The sequence below is a fragment of the Embiotoca jacksoni genome, unplaced genomic scaffold (genome assembly GCF_022577435.1).
Source record: "Embiotoca jacksoni isolate LCO1_2020_lvr unplaced genomic scaffold, fEmbJac1.0.p SCAF_16, whole genome shotgun sequence".
NCBI lineage: Eukaryota > Metazoa > Chordata > Actinopteri > Embiotocidae > Embiotoca > Embiotoca jacksoni.
In genome coordinates this window covers 14,229,867-14,250,241 of record NW_027185296.1, presented here as the reverse complement: position 1 = coordinate 14,250,241, position 20,375 = coordinate 14,229,867, and the positions used below count along the sequence as shown (strand labels likewise).

The window sequence follows — 20,375 nt, the reverse complement described above, 5'->3', positions numbered from 1 at the left end:
ATGTGTAACTCAGGTGCTAATTGTAACCAAGTGATGGACCTTGGACTACTTACTTAAAGGTTTCAGCTGCTCTGTGCTCCATGGATGTCATGCTGCTGTGCACCATTTGTGCACCATTTAAGCAGCCTGTGAACTTTTGGATCCCCCCTCACAGACATATCCAGTCCTATGAGAGATACATACAGTACATCCTATACCTGTTGGCTTTTTGACATATTTCTGTTGACACATTAAGTACACCCCTGACATCAGAAGTTTGCATTGCCCTCGTTGGCGGAAATAACATCAAATCAGATCTGTTCTTTGACTCGTCCGTTCCATAACCCTCTATTTCTTTTATCTGAGGCGTTCCTTGGTGGATTTGTTCCTGTGCTGAGGATTATTATCCTGTTGAAAGGTTCACTTCAAGTTCTGCTTAATCTTTCAGATGTCTGTATGTTCACTGACAACTTTAGTTTTACTCTGATGTTCTGTTTTGACGCCTTCCATGCCGTTCAGATCAGTACAATCTCTTTCTGATTGGAGACACGTTGACACCATCAGCTTCAGAGTTAACTGCAGATCCTGGATGAAGTTTTGGCTTCTTGACGACAGACTCTGAATCTGAATCTGAATCTGCTGGAGCAGCCCGTCCTAGACAAACTGGCACCCGTAAAAAATCGACACTACTTTTGGAGGATTTTAATCTCAGTGGACTGATTGATTTCTAATTATTTAAAAAAAAAAAATGCGAATCCCCCAGTGGTAGAAAAATGCAAATCTACTAGGGGCTCCAGGTCAGGTTCTGGAATACACTGATCATTTAAAGGCTGATAATCAATCCGACTGAACTAAGAAGGTGTGTGTGAACAAATAAAGGCTGGGTCTAAACTAGACCAAAACTATAATGTCTGACATGGAGGTTTATCTCACCAACACTACGCTTTAAAGTGCTCCCGCTTTGGCAACGCGTTTCAAAATAAAAGCCTTGCAGTGGATAGCCAGGACTGAAGTCTCTGAACCACTGTAAAGGTTTTCATGTGTGTAGGCCTATTTCACACATAAAGGAGACATTGAGTCACTGTGGCACTGATGATGCTAGATGTCAGTTAAAGCCATCAGTGATGTCATCGTTAGTTTGTGAACATTATGAATCCTCCAGTTCAGATTCTGTCCGTCACCATCTTGCTAGTTAGGAGCGGTTTGGAGCAGGAAGTGACCATATTTGGACGAGCTGGGGGAGGAGCCAGCGGTAGATCTGACCGATCTGATCGGAAACCTGACGATACTACGTCCCGCCCACCGATAGCTGTAACCTGACTGCACCACAGGCCTGTCAATCAAACAGACACGCCCCCAAAAACAGGTCTTCTTGAATCTTCTTTTCTAATGAATGAGTGATTATTTTCAGATGGACCTCCAGAAAACTAATAAGAAGGAGTGACTTTAGCTAACAACACCGAGATAACTGATGGACACATTTTATTCACTCTATATTTGATGAGAGAAGTTGAATGGGAGTCTATGGAGTCTGAGGCTTTTTGGAGCCGACCTCTAGTGGCACTCGCTGGTATTGCAGTTTAAGACACTTCTGCATCGGAACCATTTTTTGAAACAGGAAGCTACGAACACTTTTATATCCAGTCTGTGGTAAAATGTGAAAGATTACCTTAAAGTCTATTCGACATCATATCAATTTTGTCCTTAAGATGTCACTGCGAACTCAAATAGACGTTATGGAAGTAAATTATGCGTCATTGACTTAATAAGTTGTTGTTTTTTTCTCCAAAAGGAAGCGGAAAGTAAAACAGCTTTAAATTTTCAGAGGACATATTAAAAAACAGCCCTTTCCTTGGTTAGGAGCCATTGCAAATTATTTAAAACTTCATAATGATTTTCAGAATAATAAATTCACCTGAGTCTTTACTTGTTTGGCAGCCTCCAGCACCCGAGGGCAGGAGGAGACTTCATAAGTGTGGACTCCTCCTCTCCACCTCAGTGTTGTGCCCACCTCAGTGTGGTCTCCTCCTCAGTGTGGTCTCCTCCTCAGTGTGATCTCCTCCTCAGTGTGGTCTCCTCCTCAGTGTCGTGCCCTCCTCAGTGTGGTCAGACACTGTCGTCATCGGGACTCTGTTGGTTCACCTGTCCAGGATTCGGGACTTTTCTTCGGTCATGATTTGGGTTTCTTCGCCCGTGTTGATGTTGCTTCTGTTTGCGGTGAGTCTGAAAGGAGTTTTGTGTTTTTTTTTCCTCTCTCACAGACCGAACTGTTTTCTTAACGCTCTCGTGTCGTTTGTGATGTCTGATGCTCTGTGAAGCCTCTGTGCATCTCTAACGCTGTTTCTAATCCCTGTCGTGCAAACTTCATCTCGGCAGCCTGCAGGCAAGCGGCTCATTTCACCCACCTCACAGGCTGCGTTGGAAACTTATTCAGAAAACGTCTTAATAAACCCAGTTGTTTGTGTTGCAGCAGTTTTAAAATAATGATAATCTAAAATGTAGTGAGAAAGATGAAAAAACATTGTATCCAAATGTCTGTAATATGAACTTGAGTGTGTTCACCCATCACATCAGAGGTCTATAAACCTGCACAAAGGTCATTTCATGTGATTTTACATTGTGAAATGAATTCTGCAGCTGAAAGACACATCAATATCTCTTGAATTATTTCATAAATGTATCTAATTAAACAATGCTAATAATAATTTACCTGACTCCCGAAAATGATTGAAACATCAAAGTATTCTTGTCTTTGAAACAAGCTTCAAGCATCCTCCGCTGACTCCGGATCAGTGTTCTACGTTGTTTCTGAAACCTTTTCATTTGACTTACTGTTATTTTTGGTGTTTCCGAATTGATTCAAGAAGTAAGTTCAGATGAAACAGTTGAAGTTCTTGTGTTGAAAGTGAAGGCTAAAAACAAAAAAAGATAGAATATGAATCCAGTGATTTGAAACCAATGACATGAAGGGATCATTTTTCCAAAGAATGGGGCACAATTGAGTTGATTGGAGTTATTCCAGTTGGCTCCGTACTCAGCGTTTATTGTGAAATACCTAGTGAGTGACTCTGAGCTCTTCTCTCTCATGAAAGGTGAGAGGCCACTCCTTCACATCACACTTATGCATTTATCCTGACATCCCCATACATCATCTGAGTAATTAAATCACTTAGTAGTGGAAGAACTGAACTCTAGGAGCTACACATTCCCAGTAAAAACAATCCCACACGCAAAGAAACACCCACACACACCCACACACACCCCAAACCATCCACGCTCAACCATTAAGTGTATCTAAAAGTGTTCGTAGCTTCCGGGTCTGACAAATTAGGCCGATGCAGAAGTAAAGCTGCAATACCACCAAGTGCCACTAGAGGTCGGCTCCAAAAAGCCTCCAGCTCCATAGACTCCCATTTAACTTTTCTCATCAAATTCAAAGTCATTGAACAAAGTCAATAAATGTTTTCCACGAGTTTCCACGGTCCATCTGAAAATAATCCCTGTCCGGTAAGGAGCCATAGTGAAACACTTACATGTGCTGTATTACAGATCCAGTCTGTTGCTGTGGTGAGGCACAGCTCTGGAGGCAGTCTGGTAAGAAAGAGAAGACACTGGATTACCCCACCAAAACTACTGATCGAAAATAAGGACTATGGCAAGGAACCTGTTGCGAAGGTAAGTCATTGGTCTTTGACTTCAACTCTCTGGAATTCAATAATCAATTCAATTTAATCACGAGTCATCTCAGGGCACTTTAAATAGTAAGGCTAAGCTCTTCAAATATCATATAGAAACCCAGCAATTCAACAATTCCCACATGAGCAACAGCTGGAAGGAAAAACTCCCTTTTCAAGAGGAAGAAACCTCCAACAGAACCAGACTCAGAACATCTGCCTCGACCGGTTGGAGTGAAGGGAGAGCAGAAAGAGAGAAGAAGAGCAAAGAGTGAGCCAATAAAATGGGAAGGTTTGTGGGACCAGTAACTACAGATCAGAAACATGAAGCTGCAGAGATGCCGGTAGAAAGTTACAGGGAGCGACATAAGACACAAAGTTAATGAGTTGTAATGGTGTCATATAAATGCACGGACCATGAAAGAGAGGGGAAAGGATCATGTGACCTCCCCCAGCAGAATTGAACTTAAATCAGTTCAGGAAATAGTCACCACACCATTGTGAAAACACGGCATGTGTGTCACGAACATTCAGTCGACTATCTGTAACAAAAAACGACACCATCCGCCACTAAAGGTCACCACCTCAACGTTTTCACAAGCAGCCTGACAAGCAATACTGAGGGACAGTCCTGAGACTACATTTGTTTTTTTCTCTTTTTATGACACAGTAAATCATTTTCAGCCTTTTCAACCAGTTGTTTTTCTGGTGCAGATGTTTTACTTTTGTTTTCCTCGGCTCTACTGATATGAATGTGAATTATACTGTGTTTTCCTGTATTTCAGGTTCGTACAGATAAGGATAATGGCAAAGGAAATGTTCGTTACTTCCTGAAAGGCATTGGGGCAAACCAATATCCATTCCACGTGTTTACAGTTCACCCTCAAAATGGAAGTATTTGTTTGACCAGGTTGCTGGACAGGGAGGAGATCAGTGAGTACAATGTAAGTCATTTATTTCCCTTCATAGGATTTATCCATAGCTGTGAGACATTATTATGTTTGTAAGAGACAACAACATGTGAATTTTCTGTTTCAGCTGGTGGGTTTTTCTATGTTCTCCAATAACTCTCTGGCAGAGGGAGACATCAATGTAAAATTCAAGATTGTAGACGTGAACGACAACCATCCAGTGTTTAAAGACATCAAGCCCGGGGAGGTGGATGAGCTCTGTCCTGCAGGTGGGTGTACAATGACTCTACATTTAGCCTCAAGTTCCTCTTCTCGTCTTTTATTGGCACATTGCCGTGTCTTTTGGTGTGTCACTCCAACTTATAGCTCAGTGTAATACACACATTGGCACTAATGTGTATTACGCCACATGGAAGCAAGTTTGTCCTCGTGCTAATGCATGAGGCAAACAAAATGATCATGTTCGATTCAGTTTAAGGGTCAGCCTTATTGACTTTGGGACTGTCCGTGATGTGTGTCAGCTTCTTTTAGTGCATGTTTTACATCAACCAGGAAAAGAAATTCAGTTTTCCTGTCATCAAAACACATCAGGATGAAGGAAGTAGGATGTTCAATAATAATCAGTTGAGACACACTAAGCAAGTGGCCATTTATAGCTAATGCTTATACAGGAAAAGTTTGGTTGGCTGTGCTGTTTGAAGGAACTCTCAGTGAAGTCGGTTGCTTTATTCATGTAGGTTACAAAGGATCGGGGCATGCTGGGTAATGGCAGGGGAGTAGTCCAAAGGGGACTGTGGGTAGTTTCCCGGCATTCCCAGTGATAAAACGTTTATTTTTACATACACGGTTTTAAACCACCACAGATGTTAGTGTCGTCAGCTAGTAAGCTCATACAGCTACATTATTATAAAGATGTCTGGCCAAAATCCAATGGATAGGGAAGAACGTTTAGAAATGTTTACACAAAATATTTCAACAATGTTTTTTGAGAATAATATTCTACCTTGAGGAAGAACATTCTTGGAACAACAACAAAAAAACGTCCTGCTGATAACATTACCTTATACTACTGTCACTTAATACTGGTTTTACAGGGACTTCAGTCATGACTGTTGTGGCAACTGATGCTGATGAACCAGGGAACATCAATTCTAAGATCGCCTATACCCTCATAGACCAGAAACCACCTGATGACATATTCACCATAAACACGAATGGGACCATCTACGTCAAAAGGCCCATCCTGGACAGAGAGGTATGAACCACACCAGCAGCTCCTTGGTTTTTAACAGTTATGGTCGACACCATAAAGTGAAACTCTTCACTCTTTCAGATGATCAATGACAGTTAATTCAATCATTTCCAGTCAAGCAGGTGTTGAAAAGGTGATGATGGCGGGGTGGAGTCCTTCCTCGTACCTATTTACTTCTTTCCATTTTTGTACTTTTTGTGATAGAACTCGTCATTTTGGAGTGAAAAAGTAAAACGAGACCCCCTCGGGTGGCAACACATCCATCTTTGACAAACTTCAATCGAGGAGAGATAGGCTGACAACTGTAAAGGTGTGTAGCCATTCCAATTCTGATGTCCTCCTCTTAACAAGTGGTCCTTCAGAATATTTAAAATTTCCGGATAAGGAGAGGTGCATGCCTCATCCTTGAAACTTGTTAACCTAGGAACATTTGACTGACTAACTCTATAGCCGTAAAAGACTAACATCAGGTGAAAATTCGCTTTGCTTGGTCTGAACACAAGATTGAGATGGAGGACCATAACCCTACCAGTTCATGAGGTACAGCACAGTCTCATCCCTGGTGATGGACAGCCAACAACGTCCTGATAGTAAGGACGTGCTTACCATCAATGATCCGTCGGGCTGGAGGGTGTCTGGAAGAGGAAACCAGGGCACTAGTCTTGGAAGGCTTGGTCCTAGAAATATGAAAGGTGGAGTATATCCACAGGGAGTTGGGAAGTTTGAGTCTGACTGCCACTTGGTTGATGACCATGGAGAAAGCAACAAAACAGGGCGCCAGCTTTCAGGACTTAAAACGCATAAGAAGGTCTGCAGGCCGTAAGCAGGTGCGATGGCGATCAGCCAACCACTCTGTCCGAGCAGCTTGCTCCGGAGAAGGGCCATGAAAAAACATGAACCCGGGTTCATACTTTAAGTTGATTATATTCAAAAATTATCTTGAGTATCGTAGAACTCAAGGCTCTTAATTTTGTCTTTCCAGTTGTGGGGCTCTAACTGACTGAGTTTGGGAGTCATTTCAGGCAGACATTTGCCCAGGGCTTAAGGGCTTAAAGCTACTATAAATTCTGTTCATGGTAACTGGCAATTTGACCAAAATATCCTGTAGATATTGTCTGTCCGCACTCAATCAATTTTGAGAGACAGACATGAACAAGTTCGTTGGCTATGAATCCTCTGATTTCTGGAAATGATAGCAAACTAGAGCATTGCTACTCTCCTGGGTACAACTACTCAGTCAACTTTATGAAATGAATTATAGTTTAATGTTTAGTTTTCAGAATATCAAATTTTGCATTAGGTTCATCACAGAAAATGTGTGGTACAATCGTTGCAAGTCATTTATTCTGCAAATAATTAAAAGACTTCTTGATTTTTTTATTTCAGAAAAAAGATCAGTACATTTTGACAGTGAAAGGCCAAGACTTAGATGGACTACCAACGGGAAACACGGGAATCGGCACGGTTATCATCAATGTCCGTGATGTGAATGACAATGTTCCCACTCTGGAGAAGGACGAGGTAGCTTTCTTTCTCACACTCTTCTATATCAGCATTTTATACATTCTCATAGTAGGAAAGTAGGAAAACTTACCATGGGGGGTGGAGGGGTAGGCGGTGGGTGTTAGATTGCATGGTTTCTATTTTTTAGGTTTGATGGAAAAGAATATATGGACATGTTAATATGTTGATATCACGTAACAAATCTAAGTCACAAACAAATGTGTAATTAAAATAAATATTACGGAAATGAGCCCGCTTACTTTCATTTCCTAATGTTTTATTTGCAGTATGAGGGAAGCATTGACGAGAACACATATGGGGTGGAGGTGATGAGAATCAAATCAGAGGACCTGGACATGCATGGCACGGACAACTGGGAAGCTGTGTATGATATTGTCAAAGGCAATGAGGCCGGATATTTCAGCATTAAAACAGACCCCCTCACCAACGAGGGCATCTTAATGCTCGACAAGGTACTGCAGTTTTAATTATTTCAGAGAAATTTGCTGTTTTTCCATCTTTTGTGGGAAATTATACAATTTGAATACCTTTTCCTTTTAACTCATATCCTGGTCATCAAGGGGCTAACCATTCATGCTATATTTTGTTTTTTGTTCTGAACACTTTAGGCTATCCAAATCTTCTATTATTTGATTTGATAATACTTTCAGATTATTTTGAAGGGGAAACCTTATATGTGACAGACATCATTAGAAAGCTCTGGTCCTGCTCTGTCTTGTAATATGCGTTTCATATTTATGCAGTGATGAATTCATGTTTAATTTAATCAAGATTAGTGGGTGTGGGGAAAGACAAAGAGCTGAATGCAGAGTTTAAAGATGAATTCATTTGGCAATTAAAAATCTATTTCTTTTTACCGCCCCCAAGCTCCCTCCAAATGTCATGGGGCTCCATACCCTGTCTCTAAAGCTGAGCCCGGCCACCATGGGGAGGAAACTCATAACTCAACTCAAAATTCAATAAAAGCTACTTTTATTCACAATCTAATTCTCTCAGTTACTACCTGTCTGTGGTGGTAGGGCCCACTGTGGCTCGGAGATTACGGTGAAGGCTGCCCCCTTATCATACGATTGGCGGTTTAATCACTAGGCTCTCCTGTCCAAATGCCAAAGCATCCTTGGACAAGACCCTAAACTCCAAGCATGGCAAGGTTATTGCTGATTTTGCACCAATCCAGGAGTCCATCTCCTGCTCTAACTTACCCTCATTTGTAAATAATGCCTCGGGATGAACTCCTCCACTTGGGGTCAGAACTCTGTCCCAACCTAAAGGGTGCCATCCATCATTTTTCTAACCAAGAATCATGTCTTCTGACTTGGAAGTGCTGACTCTAATCCCAGACACATTATACTGTGCAGCAAACTGTCCGGGGCTATGCTGTTGGTTACAACCTGATGAAGCCAACGGCACCACATCATCTGCAAAAAGCAGAGAAGCGATCCTGAGATTCCCAATACCACACAAACCATACATTCTCGTCCTCATCCTTTGACTTTAAAACCCCATATTGCAACAGTGCTTCCCACGAGATCCCACAAGGTTGTAGGCCTTCCACAAGTCCACATAGCACATGTATACTGGATGAGAAACTCCAATGAACCCCCAAGTAACTTTGCAAGGGAAAAGAGTTGGTTCACTATTCCACAGCCAGCATGGAATCCACATTGGTCCTCTTGAATCTGAGGTTGCAGCTTCATTTCCAGCACCGTAGCATAACCTTTTTCCAGGATGCTGAGAAGTGAGACGCCCGAATAATGATAGCAACCCTTCTCGAGTCCCTTTTTTAAATAAGGGGAACCACCATGATGGTCTGCTGGTCCAAAGGCACTGTACTGAGCCTCCGGGTGACATTGAATATTGTTGGGCTGACTTGACCTGTCCAAAGTCTTCACCATCTCAGGCTATTCTAATCTCCTCTTGGTGCCGTGCCACTTTTGGATCTCCCTAACCTCAGAGACGCCTGCCAGATATACAAGTAAGCCTTTCAATGAGTCCACAGACTTTGCCTTTTCTCCAGAGGACATGTTGGTCAGGTCCAGGAGTTCCTCAAAGTGCTCCTTCCACCGCTGTTGATATCCTCAGTTGAAGTCAACAGTTCTCCTCCCTTACTAAAAACCCACCTGGGGTAAGCCCTGCCGTCCCTTCCCTGAGACGTCAGCTCATTTGATAGAACTTCCTTCAGAGAAGCTAAAAGTCATTATGCATGTTTTTTCCCAAACTCTTTCCACACCCAAGTTTTAGCATTTGCAGTAACTACAGCTTCAGCCTTTGTCGCTCCCGGTACCTTTCTGCTGCTTGAGAAGATCCCTGGGCCAGCCAAACTCAAAAGTTCCACCACCAATAGTGTCCACACGTGGGTTCTCAGTTTGCTGCCACAACAGGCAATGATGACCTTCCCACCTCAACTCTTGCCAGCTGCATCCACAATGGAGCCCTTGAACATGGCCCACTTGAATTCCTTGCCACCAACCTTCCCCAGGATGCATGAGAAGGTTTTCCAGAGGTGGGAGTTAAAGACCTCCCAGACTGGGGCCTGTGCCAGATGTTCCTAACTCACACTCTGACTTACTGGGATTTTATGAGGTCTGTCCAGCCGCCTCCCCTGCCATCTGATCCAGCTCACCACCAGATGCTGATAAGTTGACACCTCAGCTCCTCTCTTTACCTGAATGTCAATGACATACAGCCATAGATTAGAAGCGATCCCCACAAAATGTATCACTAATATTAGACATTTTCATACCTGCCCGTCACCTCTCACCCTGGAACACTAAGTCAGAGCTGTGCGTGGAAGTGAGCCCAATAGTATCTAGTTACTACTGTTCCACCTCCTGCACCAAGTCCAGCTTTTTCCCCACCAAAGTGGTGACATCCCTGGTCTGTGGCTGGTCACTGTCACAAGGGAATTGGCATTCATAGGCCCATGGCCAAGCCCACTGCCCAGCTTGCTGTGCACTCCACAACAATGCCTATCAATGCAGGTGCTGGGCCCATAGGCTGGCAGCCTCATGTCACTTCTTTGAGCGGTGTCAACCGTCACCAAATGCTTGCCTGTAAGCTTAACTTCAAGGTCGTGCTCCAAGTAGGTGCTCTGTTTTCCCTTATCCAGGCGAGGTGATGCAGCGCCATCAGTTGCCTTTCATCAGAGTGTCGTGAATTGCTTCTCCTAGAAACGCCACCTCAATGGATGGGCTTTTGTGTCTCAGTGTATGTGGGGGCTGCGTTGTTGAGGGCATTGTCTCCAAAAGCAACTTGGTTTAACTAAGAGCTTATCTTATATAAAACAGTTATCTTGAATGATCCCCAAACTATGTAAGCTCAGTCTTAAACACACCATAGAACCTTCATCATCAAGGGTGGTTCCTTGATGATGAAGATTTAGTGGAGTTCACAATATACATCACATGTAACGTGAAATCACAAATGATTCAACCCCTTCCCATTCGAACACTTTATTATACACTTCATCCCTGACATGCAATGTGAATTGCTAGACCTTATATACACCACTGTATGCCTTTCTAAACTGGAAAGATTGGAAAGAAAACTTCTCATGCTGTGTTTACTGGAATGTCAAGACTACAATTAGTTATTTACTGAAACTACAACTGCAGGTTTGATGAAATGATTACAATTTTGATTATCAAGATTTTGCCCAATGTTTTATGGTACCAAGAGTAAACCACTTAAAGCTCAAAAGTTGTTTGTTATAGATAACAATGACAGGAACAAGATACCACTCATGTTTGGAGGCCAGTCCTCCAAATCAGCCAGTACCACTAGCACAATTCCCAAGTGGCACCATCTCCAGAATCCGATATCCAGACTCCAAGAAGGCTGCATACACATTATCTTGTTCTCGGGAAAACTCCATTACAGCAACACTCATCTGAGGGCTTGTGAGAAACCCCTGAACCTTCTAACCTGGGGCAACTCCAACAAAAGCCAGAGTCCAGGCCTTAACCAGAAGTTAGGCGCCAAAGTTTGTCATCCATAGAGATTAGCCAAACTATCAGCCCTACTAAGTAGTCGCTACTGCTCTGTGTCCCGTACCAGCTGCAGCTTTGTGGCCACGACAAAGCTTATGTTTCACATCCACAGAGACAGCTTTTGTAGCGAGGTTCATTACTGTAAGCCGCTACCTCTGCCTGGGACCAATTGGAATGCATGTGATCTTTAGTTGTAGTCTTTCAAGTGGAGGGCACATTATACAGCAGCCACCATGGTACATCTGGTATCTGAGCCACACCAGGCTTTATTAGTGTCATCTCTGTCACCGGGTGCTTGGGCCTGCTGTCACAGATCCTAGCAAAGTAGGCCTTGCAAGAAACTATTAACCATGACAAAAATTTCATTTCCACATAATCTATGTTCTTTGTGCTTCTTTGCCATTTAACAGGCTGTGGATTATGAGGATGTGAAGAACCTTGAACTTGGACTAGTTGTGAAGAACAAGGCGCCACCATTTGATGGATCTGGTACAGGAGCAGGTGGAGGAGATGGAGGGGGAGGAGGAGGTGGGGGTGGAGGAGATGGAGCAGGTGGAGGAGATGGAGGTGGAGCGGGAGGGGAGGGGGGTGGGAGCGCTGGGGGAGGAGGTGGTGGGGGAGGGGGGTGGTGGCGGCGGGAGTGGACCAGCTGGTGGAAGTGGAGCGGCTGGAGGAGCTGGGTCTGGACGACCATCAAAAGGAAAACCATTTAAATCCTATCCCATCAAAATCAACGTGAAGAATCAGCCTGAGGGGCCACGTTTTGATCCCAAAGTCAAAGCTATTCCCGTCACAGAGGGAGGTAACACCGACTTGAATGAGGTTATCGCCCGCTACACTGCAATAGATGGAGACACTGGAAAACCAGCTGAGAATGTCAGGTCAGTGCAAACACAAACACATGAAGGCCGCTACAGATAAATCGTCAATGTCAGCTTCCCTTTATCTGCACAACAATAATAACTGATTGATCATATTTCTGCTGTAGCTATGTCAAAGGCTCAGACCCTGACAACTGGCTGACCATCGACCCAAAGACAGCTGAGATCAAACTGACCAAGTTGCCTGATAGAGAATCTCCAGCCCTGGTCAATGGGACATATTTTGCTGAAGTGCTCTGCATTTCAGAAGGTACACTTAAGATGTTTTATACCTGAGAGCTGTACACTAACTGAAAGTAGCGTGAAACTGAAAGGTCCAGCGCATCAAGCATCAAGTGTTAGCTCTGCCACTAGACTCTTTATGAAACAATATGATATGACATTATGAACAGCTCTAACAGCTGACTATCAGCAGGGGTAATGAAGTGTTTGTCCCTGAACTTGTGTCTGAAGAGAGAAAAGAAAAGGAAAATGCTGAATGATATGTTTATATCTGTTTTTCCATCACAGACATGCCTGCTAAAACAGCCACCGGCACTATCGCAATCCAGGTGGAAGATTTCAATGACCAGTGTCCCGTTCTGACCAGTAATATACACACTATGTGTACCTCTGCGAATGCCGTTATTGTAAACGCCATCGATGAGGATGCATACCCCAACGGAGCTCCTTTTGAATTTGAGATCATTCCAGAACGCACTGAGGGAAAATGGAAAGTCGAGCATCTCAATGGTGAGTAAAATACCATTGCCACGACTAGCTACGTTTTAATAGTAGACAGGGATTGACAACAGAAACTCTCTTCCCAGATGCCTCCCTCATGCCAGGCCATGTGCCTTGGCATAATCCCATTACTTTTATTATGACAACCAGTCAGACATCTTACCTCACATCCATTAGGCTACAATCATATAACTTCAATCAATTCCTATTATTTATATAGCATCAAATCACAACACAAGTCATTTCAAAGCACTTAACATAAAAAGATCTTTACAAAATAATTTTTCAACATGATAGAGAGGAATCCAATAATTAAATTTCCATATGAGCAGTAGCTGGAAGAAAAACTCCTTTTGCCATCTGCATGTACCTGTTGGTGTGAGGGGAGAACAAAGAGAGAAAAGAACAGCTCGATATAAAGGGGGAAATACCTGCAGCTCCAAAATACAGTCACACACCAATGGTCCACCATCGGGAGCAACTCGGGGTTCAATGTCTTTCCCAAGGACACTTTGGCATGTGGACAGGAAGGAGTTGGGGGTCGAACCGCCAACTCTTCAATTAGTGGGAATTCCACTTCCCTATCTGAGCCCCACTGCCCCAATCTATCTATCTATCTGTCCAAACATTGACTTGTGGATCAATCGATACGATTTTATTGGTCAAAAGTCAAAGGGCAAGGTCACTGTGAGTTCACATCCATTTCCCACCGTGAACACGAGATCTCAGGAACACCTAGAGGAAACCTCTTCAAATGTGGAAAAAAAAACATTTAATTGGGCTCAAGGATGAACTCATACAATTTTGAAGGTCAAGAGTCAAGGTCACTGTCAGCTCACGTTGACTTATCCCTGTGAGCATGATATCTGGACAATGTCTTGGAACAAAGGTTCACCTGGTCTTGACGCCAAGGTGATTAGACGTTGGTGGTCAAATGTCAGAGGCCTGGTGAACATGATATTTTAGGAACGCTTTCATGGAATTTCATCACATTTCACACACATTCACTTGGACTCAAGAATTAAATGATTAGAATTTGGTAAACAAAGGTCAGAGGTCAAGGTCAATATGAACTCACATCTATTTTATACTTGAATAAAAAAGACACAAAAGTACCAACAGTTTTATTCTTGAGACACTAAGGAACAGGTAGTGACATGCAACAAAAGTCAAGTCTTTTATCCAAACCATTGTTTATTGTAGCACAATGCCTTTGGTTTTTCTGAACTTTTCCTGTTTGTCTTGTTCCTGACAGACACTGCCGTGACCTTGAGGGCTCAGGAATCTGTGTGGCCTGGTTTGTACAAGGTAGAATTTGTGGTGAAGGACCAGCAGGGAGAGGCCTGTCCAGAACCACAGAAAATGAAGATCCAAGTTTGTACCTGTGAGGATGGAGTGGTTTGTGGAAAACAAGAAGCCAATAGTCAAACCGACAACAAAGCAGTGTTAGGACCCGCAGGCATCGGACTGCTACTACTGGGCCTGCTGCTGTTACTACGTAAGTGTGACGTGATGCCTCCTTTGGAGGATCACAGCTGCTGCACACCACACTTTGGCAGCCTTTAAGTTGGACTAAAACTCTGTTATTTTTTTAGTCATTCCTCTGCTGCTGCTCCGCTGTCAATGTGGTGATGCTGCAGGTTTTCCAGACCTCTTTACTGAGATGCCTTTTGATACCAAGTCACACCTCATTAACTACCATACGGAGCGACAGGGAGAGAACACGGTGAGAACCGCACTGTTGAGTGCAGCAATATTGGCATACAGTGTCTGTGCTTTAAAGTGGCCATTTTGACCACAATACACTAACATTTGGTTCCCCTGCCTCTTACAGGAGGTGCCACTATTGAATATGCCATCACAAATGGATGAAGATATTATATACATGGGCGCAGGTCAAAAAGGCTCATTAATGGCACCTGTGGAGTTGCAACAGTCCATCCCTTCTATGAATGGGATGAATGGGGTTGCCTTTCAAGAACGTTTTTCAAGCGCCTACGGAGAAGGAATGTGGGGGATGAACCAGGAGGAGGGCAGTGGCTTCTACTATGAGTCTGAGGGCAGAGAATCAGGAGCTGGAGGAATTGATGGTGGCATAGCTCTGCCAGATCACATCCTGGGACAGTACTACGATCAGGTGAGGAACCAGCCAACCAGTTAGAGGCTCAACAACTGTGAGCAAAGTCTGACTTTGGTATTAATTCTAAATACCTTTTATAAAGGGCTCACAAAGCAAAGTTATGTGATGTGTGTTAATGGACATGTCCTTTTTTTGCACCGTTGTTGTTAAATTCAAAGATAACAATCTTTGCACTTATTTATTTTTTGAGATTTTGGTGATACTGATGTGTTTATTTCAAGATAAATACACAACTTGCTTTGTAGATGCATAAGACAGAGTCCTGGAAAAGCTAACCTGGTAAATATTTTCATTTCTTTATCAACAGAAGCTGAGCAGTGAAGATGACAACCTTGGAGTGAAGGATGGTCTGTTGGTGTATGACTATGAGGGCCAGGGCTCCGCTGCCGGCTCAGTCGGTTGCTGCAGCCTTCTGGAGTCTGACAATGACCTGCAGTTCCTCGATGACCTTGGACTGAAATTCAAGACTCTTGCTGAGGTGTGCGGAGGCAAGAAGATCCCAACTGAAGTTAAAGAAGTCTTTCCTATGCTTCCAAGAGCTTCTATCAACACTCAGTCCTCCGTATCAAGTTTGGTGACTGCCCAAAACCTACCCCCTCCAGCCAAGCTGCAACCACCCATCCCTAAAGCTGAGCAGACTGTTGTCAAGGAGACAACTAAGCATTCTCAAATGGTGAAGGAAAACGTGGCCACGATGAGGGAAGGGATGACCACAGTGAACACAGGGATGGCAAATCAAGGCCAGATGCTCTTTTTCCAGCAGCAGCAGCAGCAGCAACCTGTCTACTACACCACCACCCCTGTGTTACAGCCAATGCACTATGTAGTCCAGCCACAGGTTCAAAACACTATGCTGCTGGCCGAGGCACCAGTCACCAACCTTCCAGGCATGGTACTGGTTAATGACACCCAGGCTAGACCTTCCCAAGCATTAATCGTTCAGGGGCAGACACTGATGTCTGGTGGACAATCCCAGGTTCCTGGCATGGTGCTGCTGGAGAGGAGTGGGGTCCACGGGAGTTCTACCAATCTGATCCAGTCCGGAAGACTCTCTGGCTCCCAGCCTATGATGGTTGTTGAGGGTAGGGTCCCTGCAGGGTCAATGAAAATGCTAAATGGAAGCCAGACCTGCCTTGTTCAGGGAGGTACTCTACAGTCAGGAGGGCTTTCAGGATCTCAGAGAGTCATGGTGGTCGGAGAGACAACAGGCAGCGTAGGGCAGCTGGTTCAGGACGCAAGAGGTCTGTCCCCGAAGAGTGAGGTGTCTGGCTTTCAAAGTGTCCTCAGCAGCAAGAGAAGCCCATCCACTGGCTCTAGCAGCAGCAGGTTGCGCTCCTCAACCAGCACAGTGAGCACAACCCCCATCCAGCGCAAGGTGGTGATAGAGGAGACAAGAGAAATACACTGAATAAGAGACTGTCTGGACAGCGGTAAACCTTCTCCAAATGCCATAAAGACAATTTTTTTTGTTGTGCTGTTCCTTGTGGTGATGGGACACTTCTGGGACTCAAGTAATGTAATACAGCTCATGAAGAGAATGCAGGTTCCCAATAATACCTCCTATAGATTTGAAAATGCAAGTGGTGTAGCACCAAAAACAGAGGAAACATTGCAGGTAAATGGTCTCTATAAATAATAAAGATTGTAAATGATAACCCCCCCCCCCCACCTCCCCGCTTGATCCAAGTTGACTTAAGTAACTTAGCTTTGCCTTCTCTTCTTCATGTACACCCTTCATCATGTTCAGTAGCGATGTTATGATTTACTTCTGTTTCATCTTCAGGTTGTTTTTTTAAGCTGGTTTTTGTTTTATTGTATTGTGGTATCGCTTGTTGTTTTAAACACTGCCTGTGTGTTGAATTGGATGTATTGGATTGGGGTGAAGGTTTTTGTTTTTATATCTATGGATTCAGAAAGTTTTCAGACCACTTCCTCTTTTTGGAAGACCGGTTCTAAGCCTTGCAAAATATTTTACTAAAAACTGACTTTAAACAGATTTTAACAAAACTTTCTGGTGTGGTATTTTTATTCTAACTAATTTTATTTGTGTGGTTAATTTTAATGCAAGAATTTTACCAATCACACCCTTTTTGGGGGGGATAAGACTGGACTACCTCTATTGTAGCTCACTTAGCCTTGGTTTGTTTTTCAGCCTGGTGATTAAGTTAGCCTAAGTTGATGCCCCCACTTACCTTTCTTCTGGACTGCTCTGGATGCCTTCAGCTAATAGAAAGTTGCTGAACTGGAAGCTGTGATTTTCAGTGTTTACGTAATACGGCAATCAGAATTAAGGTACTCAGTGACTTGGATCAATCTCCGTCCACTGATCAGGACACTCATTCTGTCCCGTTACAGCATCTTACACCACCTGCTGGGGTCCTGCTCCAGTCCAGACCTTCCAGAAATGTCCTGTTCCAGAGTCCATCCAAATTTGTATCTTCCAGTCAGCCTGTCACCTCAGTCCTGGGTATCAATGATTCGAAATGTCAGGATGAGATCAGCAACTCCATGTTGTTTTCCTGGGTCCACTGAGCTCCCGAGGTCTTTATCCTTTTTGTCCAGTGTCGATAAACTATTTTTCCTTGTTGGTTCCAATGTGCAGTCCGAACTATTTCAAGCCGACTTATGGTCGCTATGATCGTCTCAACATGCTATTAGCACAAACATTAACATTGTTTATTATCTTTGATGTTTCAGCAGGCTTCACAATGAAATTTCTTCCACTGCTGGCCAACGCATTCATGGTGGAACCACCCGTCACAACTATCACCTGATATCTGTGGAGAAAGAAAATAAAAAATTTGCTGCAATGTAAACATATATTAACATTGAATACAATACAAACCCAGGTTGTTTACTCTCCACATTAGCCTCCTCACAATGGAAGCAGAGGTTTGTCAGGTCGTCTGTCAAAATACTTGACAATTATTTGAAAGAGAACTAGATTTATGAGGATATTTGTAGCTTACAAGAGATAACAGGAAAATAAATCACAGATTCTCACTGAAGTCTTTCATAGTGCTGTTGCGTTACCTACCAGAGTCCCTGAGAAGTCTCAACGCGTATTGGACACATTCCTTTCACCTAAGGGAAGAAAATAACAGTTTCTGGCCTTTTTGCATACTGTTATAGAATGAAAACAATCAATTCATAACTTTGGTGTGGATTAGCCACTGTGTCACCCTTCCACATTAATATATTGAGCCCTTTCTCTTTCATGAATGCTCTAAGAACCAAAAACACAAACACATTATGAGGTGGTGAGAGAACACCCAAATGCAGAAAACACAGCAGTTGACTTGATATAAAGAGTATTTTATTGAAACACAGAACAGGGGAAACATTCCAGGGAATCATGCGTGAGCATAGGACCAAGTCCAGAAGGGCTGAAAGCCAATAAACAGTCACTATCGACCCGGGCTTCTCCCAGGGGCGGGGCAGGTACTCAGACAGAGTCCGGAGGTGGAGAGTGAGGCCAGAGCAGGAACAGACCGGTGACCGGAGCTGAGGCAGACTGGTCCAAACGAGGTGGTGTGAGCGTCCCCATGTTCCATACATGTAGCTTATGGAACATAAGTAGCTCGGATCTGGGCGGGGTCGTGACATACAGGCAGGCAGGTGGTCTCCGAGGACCGACGCTGAGCTGGAGTGCTGGGCCCCTGGTGGTCTCCGAGGACCGACGCTGAGCTGGAGTGCTGGGCCCCTGGTGGTCTCCGAGGACCGACGCTGAGCTGGAGTGCTGGGCCCCTGGTGGTCTCCGAGGACCGACGCTGAGCTGGAGTGCTGGGCCCCTGGTGGTCTCCGTGGACCGACGCTGAGCTGGAGTGCTGGGCCCCTGGTGGTCTCCGTGGACCGACGCTGAGCTGGAGTGCTGGGCCCCTGGTGGTCTCCGTGGACCGACGCTGAGCTGGAGTGCTGGGCCCCTGGTGGTCTCTGAGTGACTTGCATCATGGTTATAAGAAGCCAGGCAAATAAATGACAGATAGTAAAATTGCATACAAGAAGTCGATGCTTCTATAAAAGGCCCGTGAAGGACGATATCATATAGATATATTAAATTAATACTTTAGAATGCTTTCAACTTTGAAGCCCAGTATTCCCAAAATGCCATCAAAAAACGAATAATGAAGAACTCAATGCCCACTCAGGTTAAAATAAATTTGAAGGCACCAATTTGACAAAGTTCCTTTGTTGGTCTATGGCCAAAATAAATTTCTGATCTACTGGTACCTTATGAACCCTCCCGACCCCTCAGGTCGTCTGCTGGTCTCCTTTCTGTTCCCAGAGTCAGAAACATGGAGAAGCAGCATTCAGTTTCTATGCGCCACATATCTGGAACAAACTCCCAGAAAGCTGCAGGTCTGCTGAGACTCTCAGATACTTTAAATCAAGACTGGAGACTTTTCTGTTTGCTGCCTTTCACTCAACCAGAGTCGAGGATGTTTTCAACTGCACTGTAAATTGGATTCTATTTTTAGCTTGCGTAATGTTTTAATCACTGTTCTTAATTGTTTTTTTTCCTTTCTTTTCCCTGATGTTTTGATTGTTTTAATGGTTTTATGTGAAGCACTTTGAATTGCCTTGTTGTTGAAATGTGCTCTACAAATAAACTTGCCTTGCCTAAACTAGACTCATGTTAAAATATGTAAGGCAGGCGTGTAAGGTGTGCTATTTTATTGTTTTTCTATTGTTCTATTACTATCTATTGCTTCTGTATGCTGCTGTCGTGAAAAAAATTTCCCCTCGGGGATTAACAAAGTAACTACCTAACCTAACCTAACCTAACCTAAGTTTGTAGCATTAAAACACATTTACGATTAAATTATGTGAATGAGTGCAACAGTTCCCCCAGTGATGTTGAGGTAACCCCTACAAGGGGCTTTCCAGTCTTCCAGATGAACATTGATCCTTCGTAAAGTTCACCTTCTTACCCACTCGTCAATTTCAAGCCTCAACCTGGCTACCCCCATCCTGGTGCACAGCATACTGGATTTCCTTTCCCAGCTAAATTTGTTCTGCAAGCTAAATAGTTATTGTGTACAACATGTTTTATGTTGAATGAATATTAAAGCCTTTTACCTTGTACTCCTGTAGTACTTTGGGGGGATACCTCGTCTCACTTCCAAACATGAGGAAATAGGGACTGTATTTGGTGATCAGCTGCTTTTTTGTCCGGAGGGCAAACATAGTGACCTGTAGATATTTGTCCATAGTTTTAGGATGATCCGAGACCAGTTTGTTTCGGGATCTTAGGATAAAAAAAATTAAAGAACAGACGTGAGCAAGTAGGATAAGCCGATCA

At 43.7% G+C, this 20,375-nt stretch overlaps 1 protein-coding gene across 1 annotated transcript; it reads left to right on the top strand.

The window, feature by feature from the left end:
- The first annotated feature begins 3,991 nt into the window (after positions 1–3,991).
- LOC138199139 (desmoglein-2.1-like) lies at positions 3,992–17,889 on the top strand. The gene is made up of 14 exons (XM_069151088.1): positions 3,992–3,997; positions 4,439–4,597; positions 4,692–4,833; positions 5,659–5,819; positions 7,203–7,337; positions 7,607–7,792; positions 11,740–11,941; positions 11,979–12,210; positions 12,318–12,460; positions 12,721–12,942; positions 14,189–14,431; positions 14,529–14,659; positions 14,768–15,070; positions 15,381–17,889. The coding sequence occupies exons 1-14, from the start codon at positions 3,992–3,994 to the stop codon at positions 16,479–16,481; spliced, it is 3,366 nt and encodes a 1,121-aa protein (XP_069007189.1). The 3' UTR covers positions 16,482–17,889.
- The last annotated feature ends 2,486 nt before the right edge of the window (positions 17,890–20,375 follow it).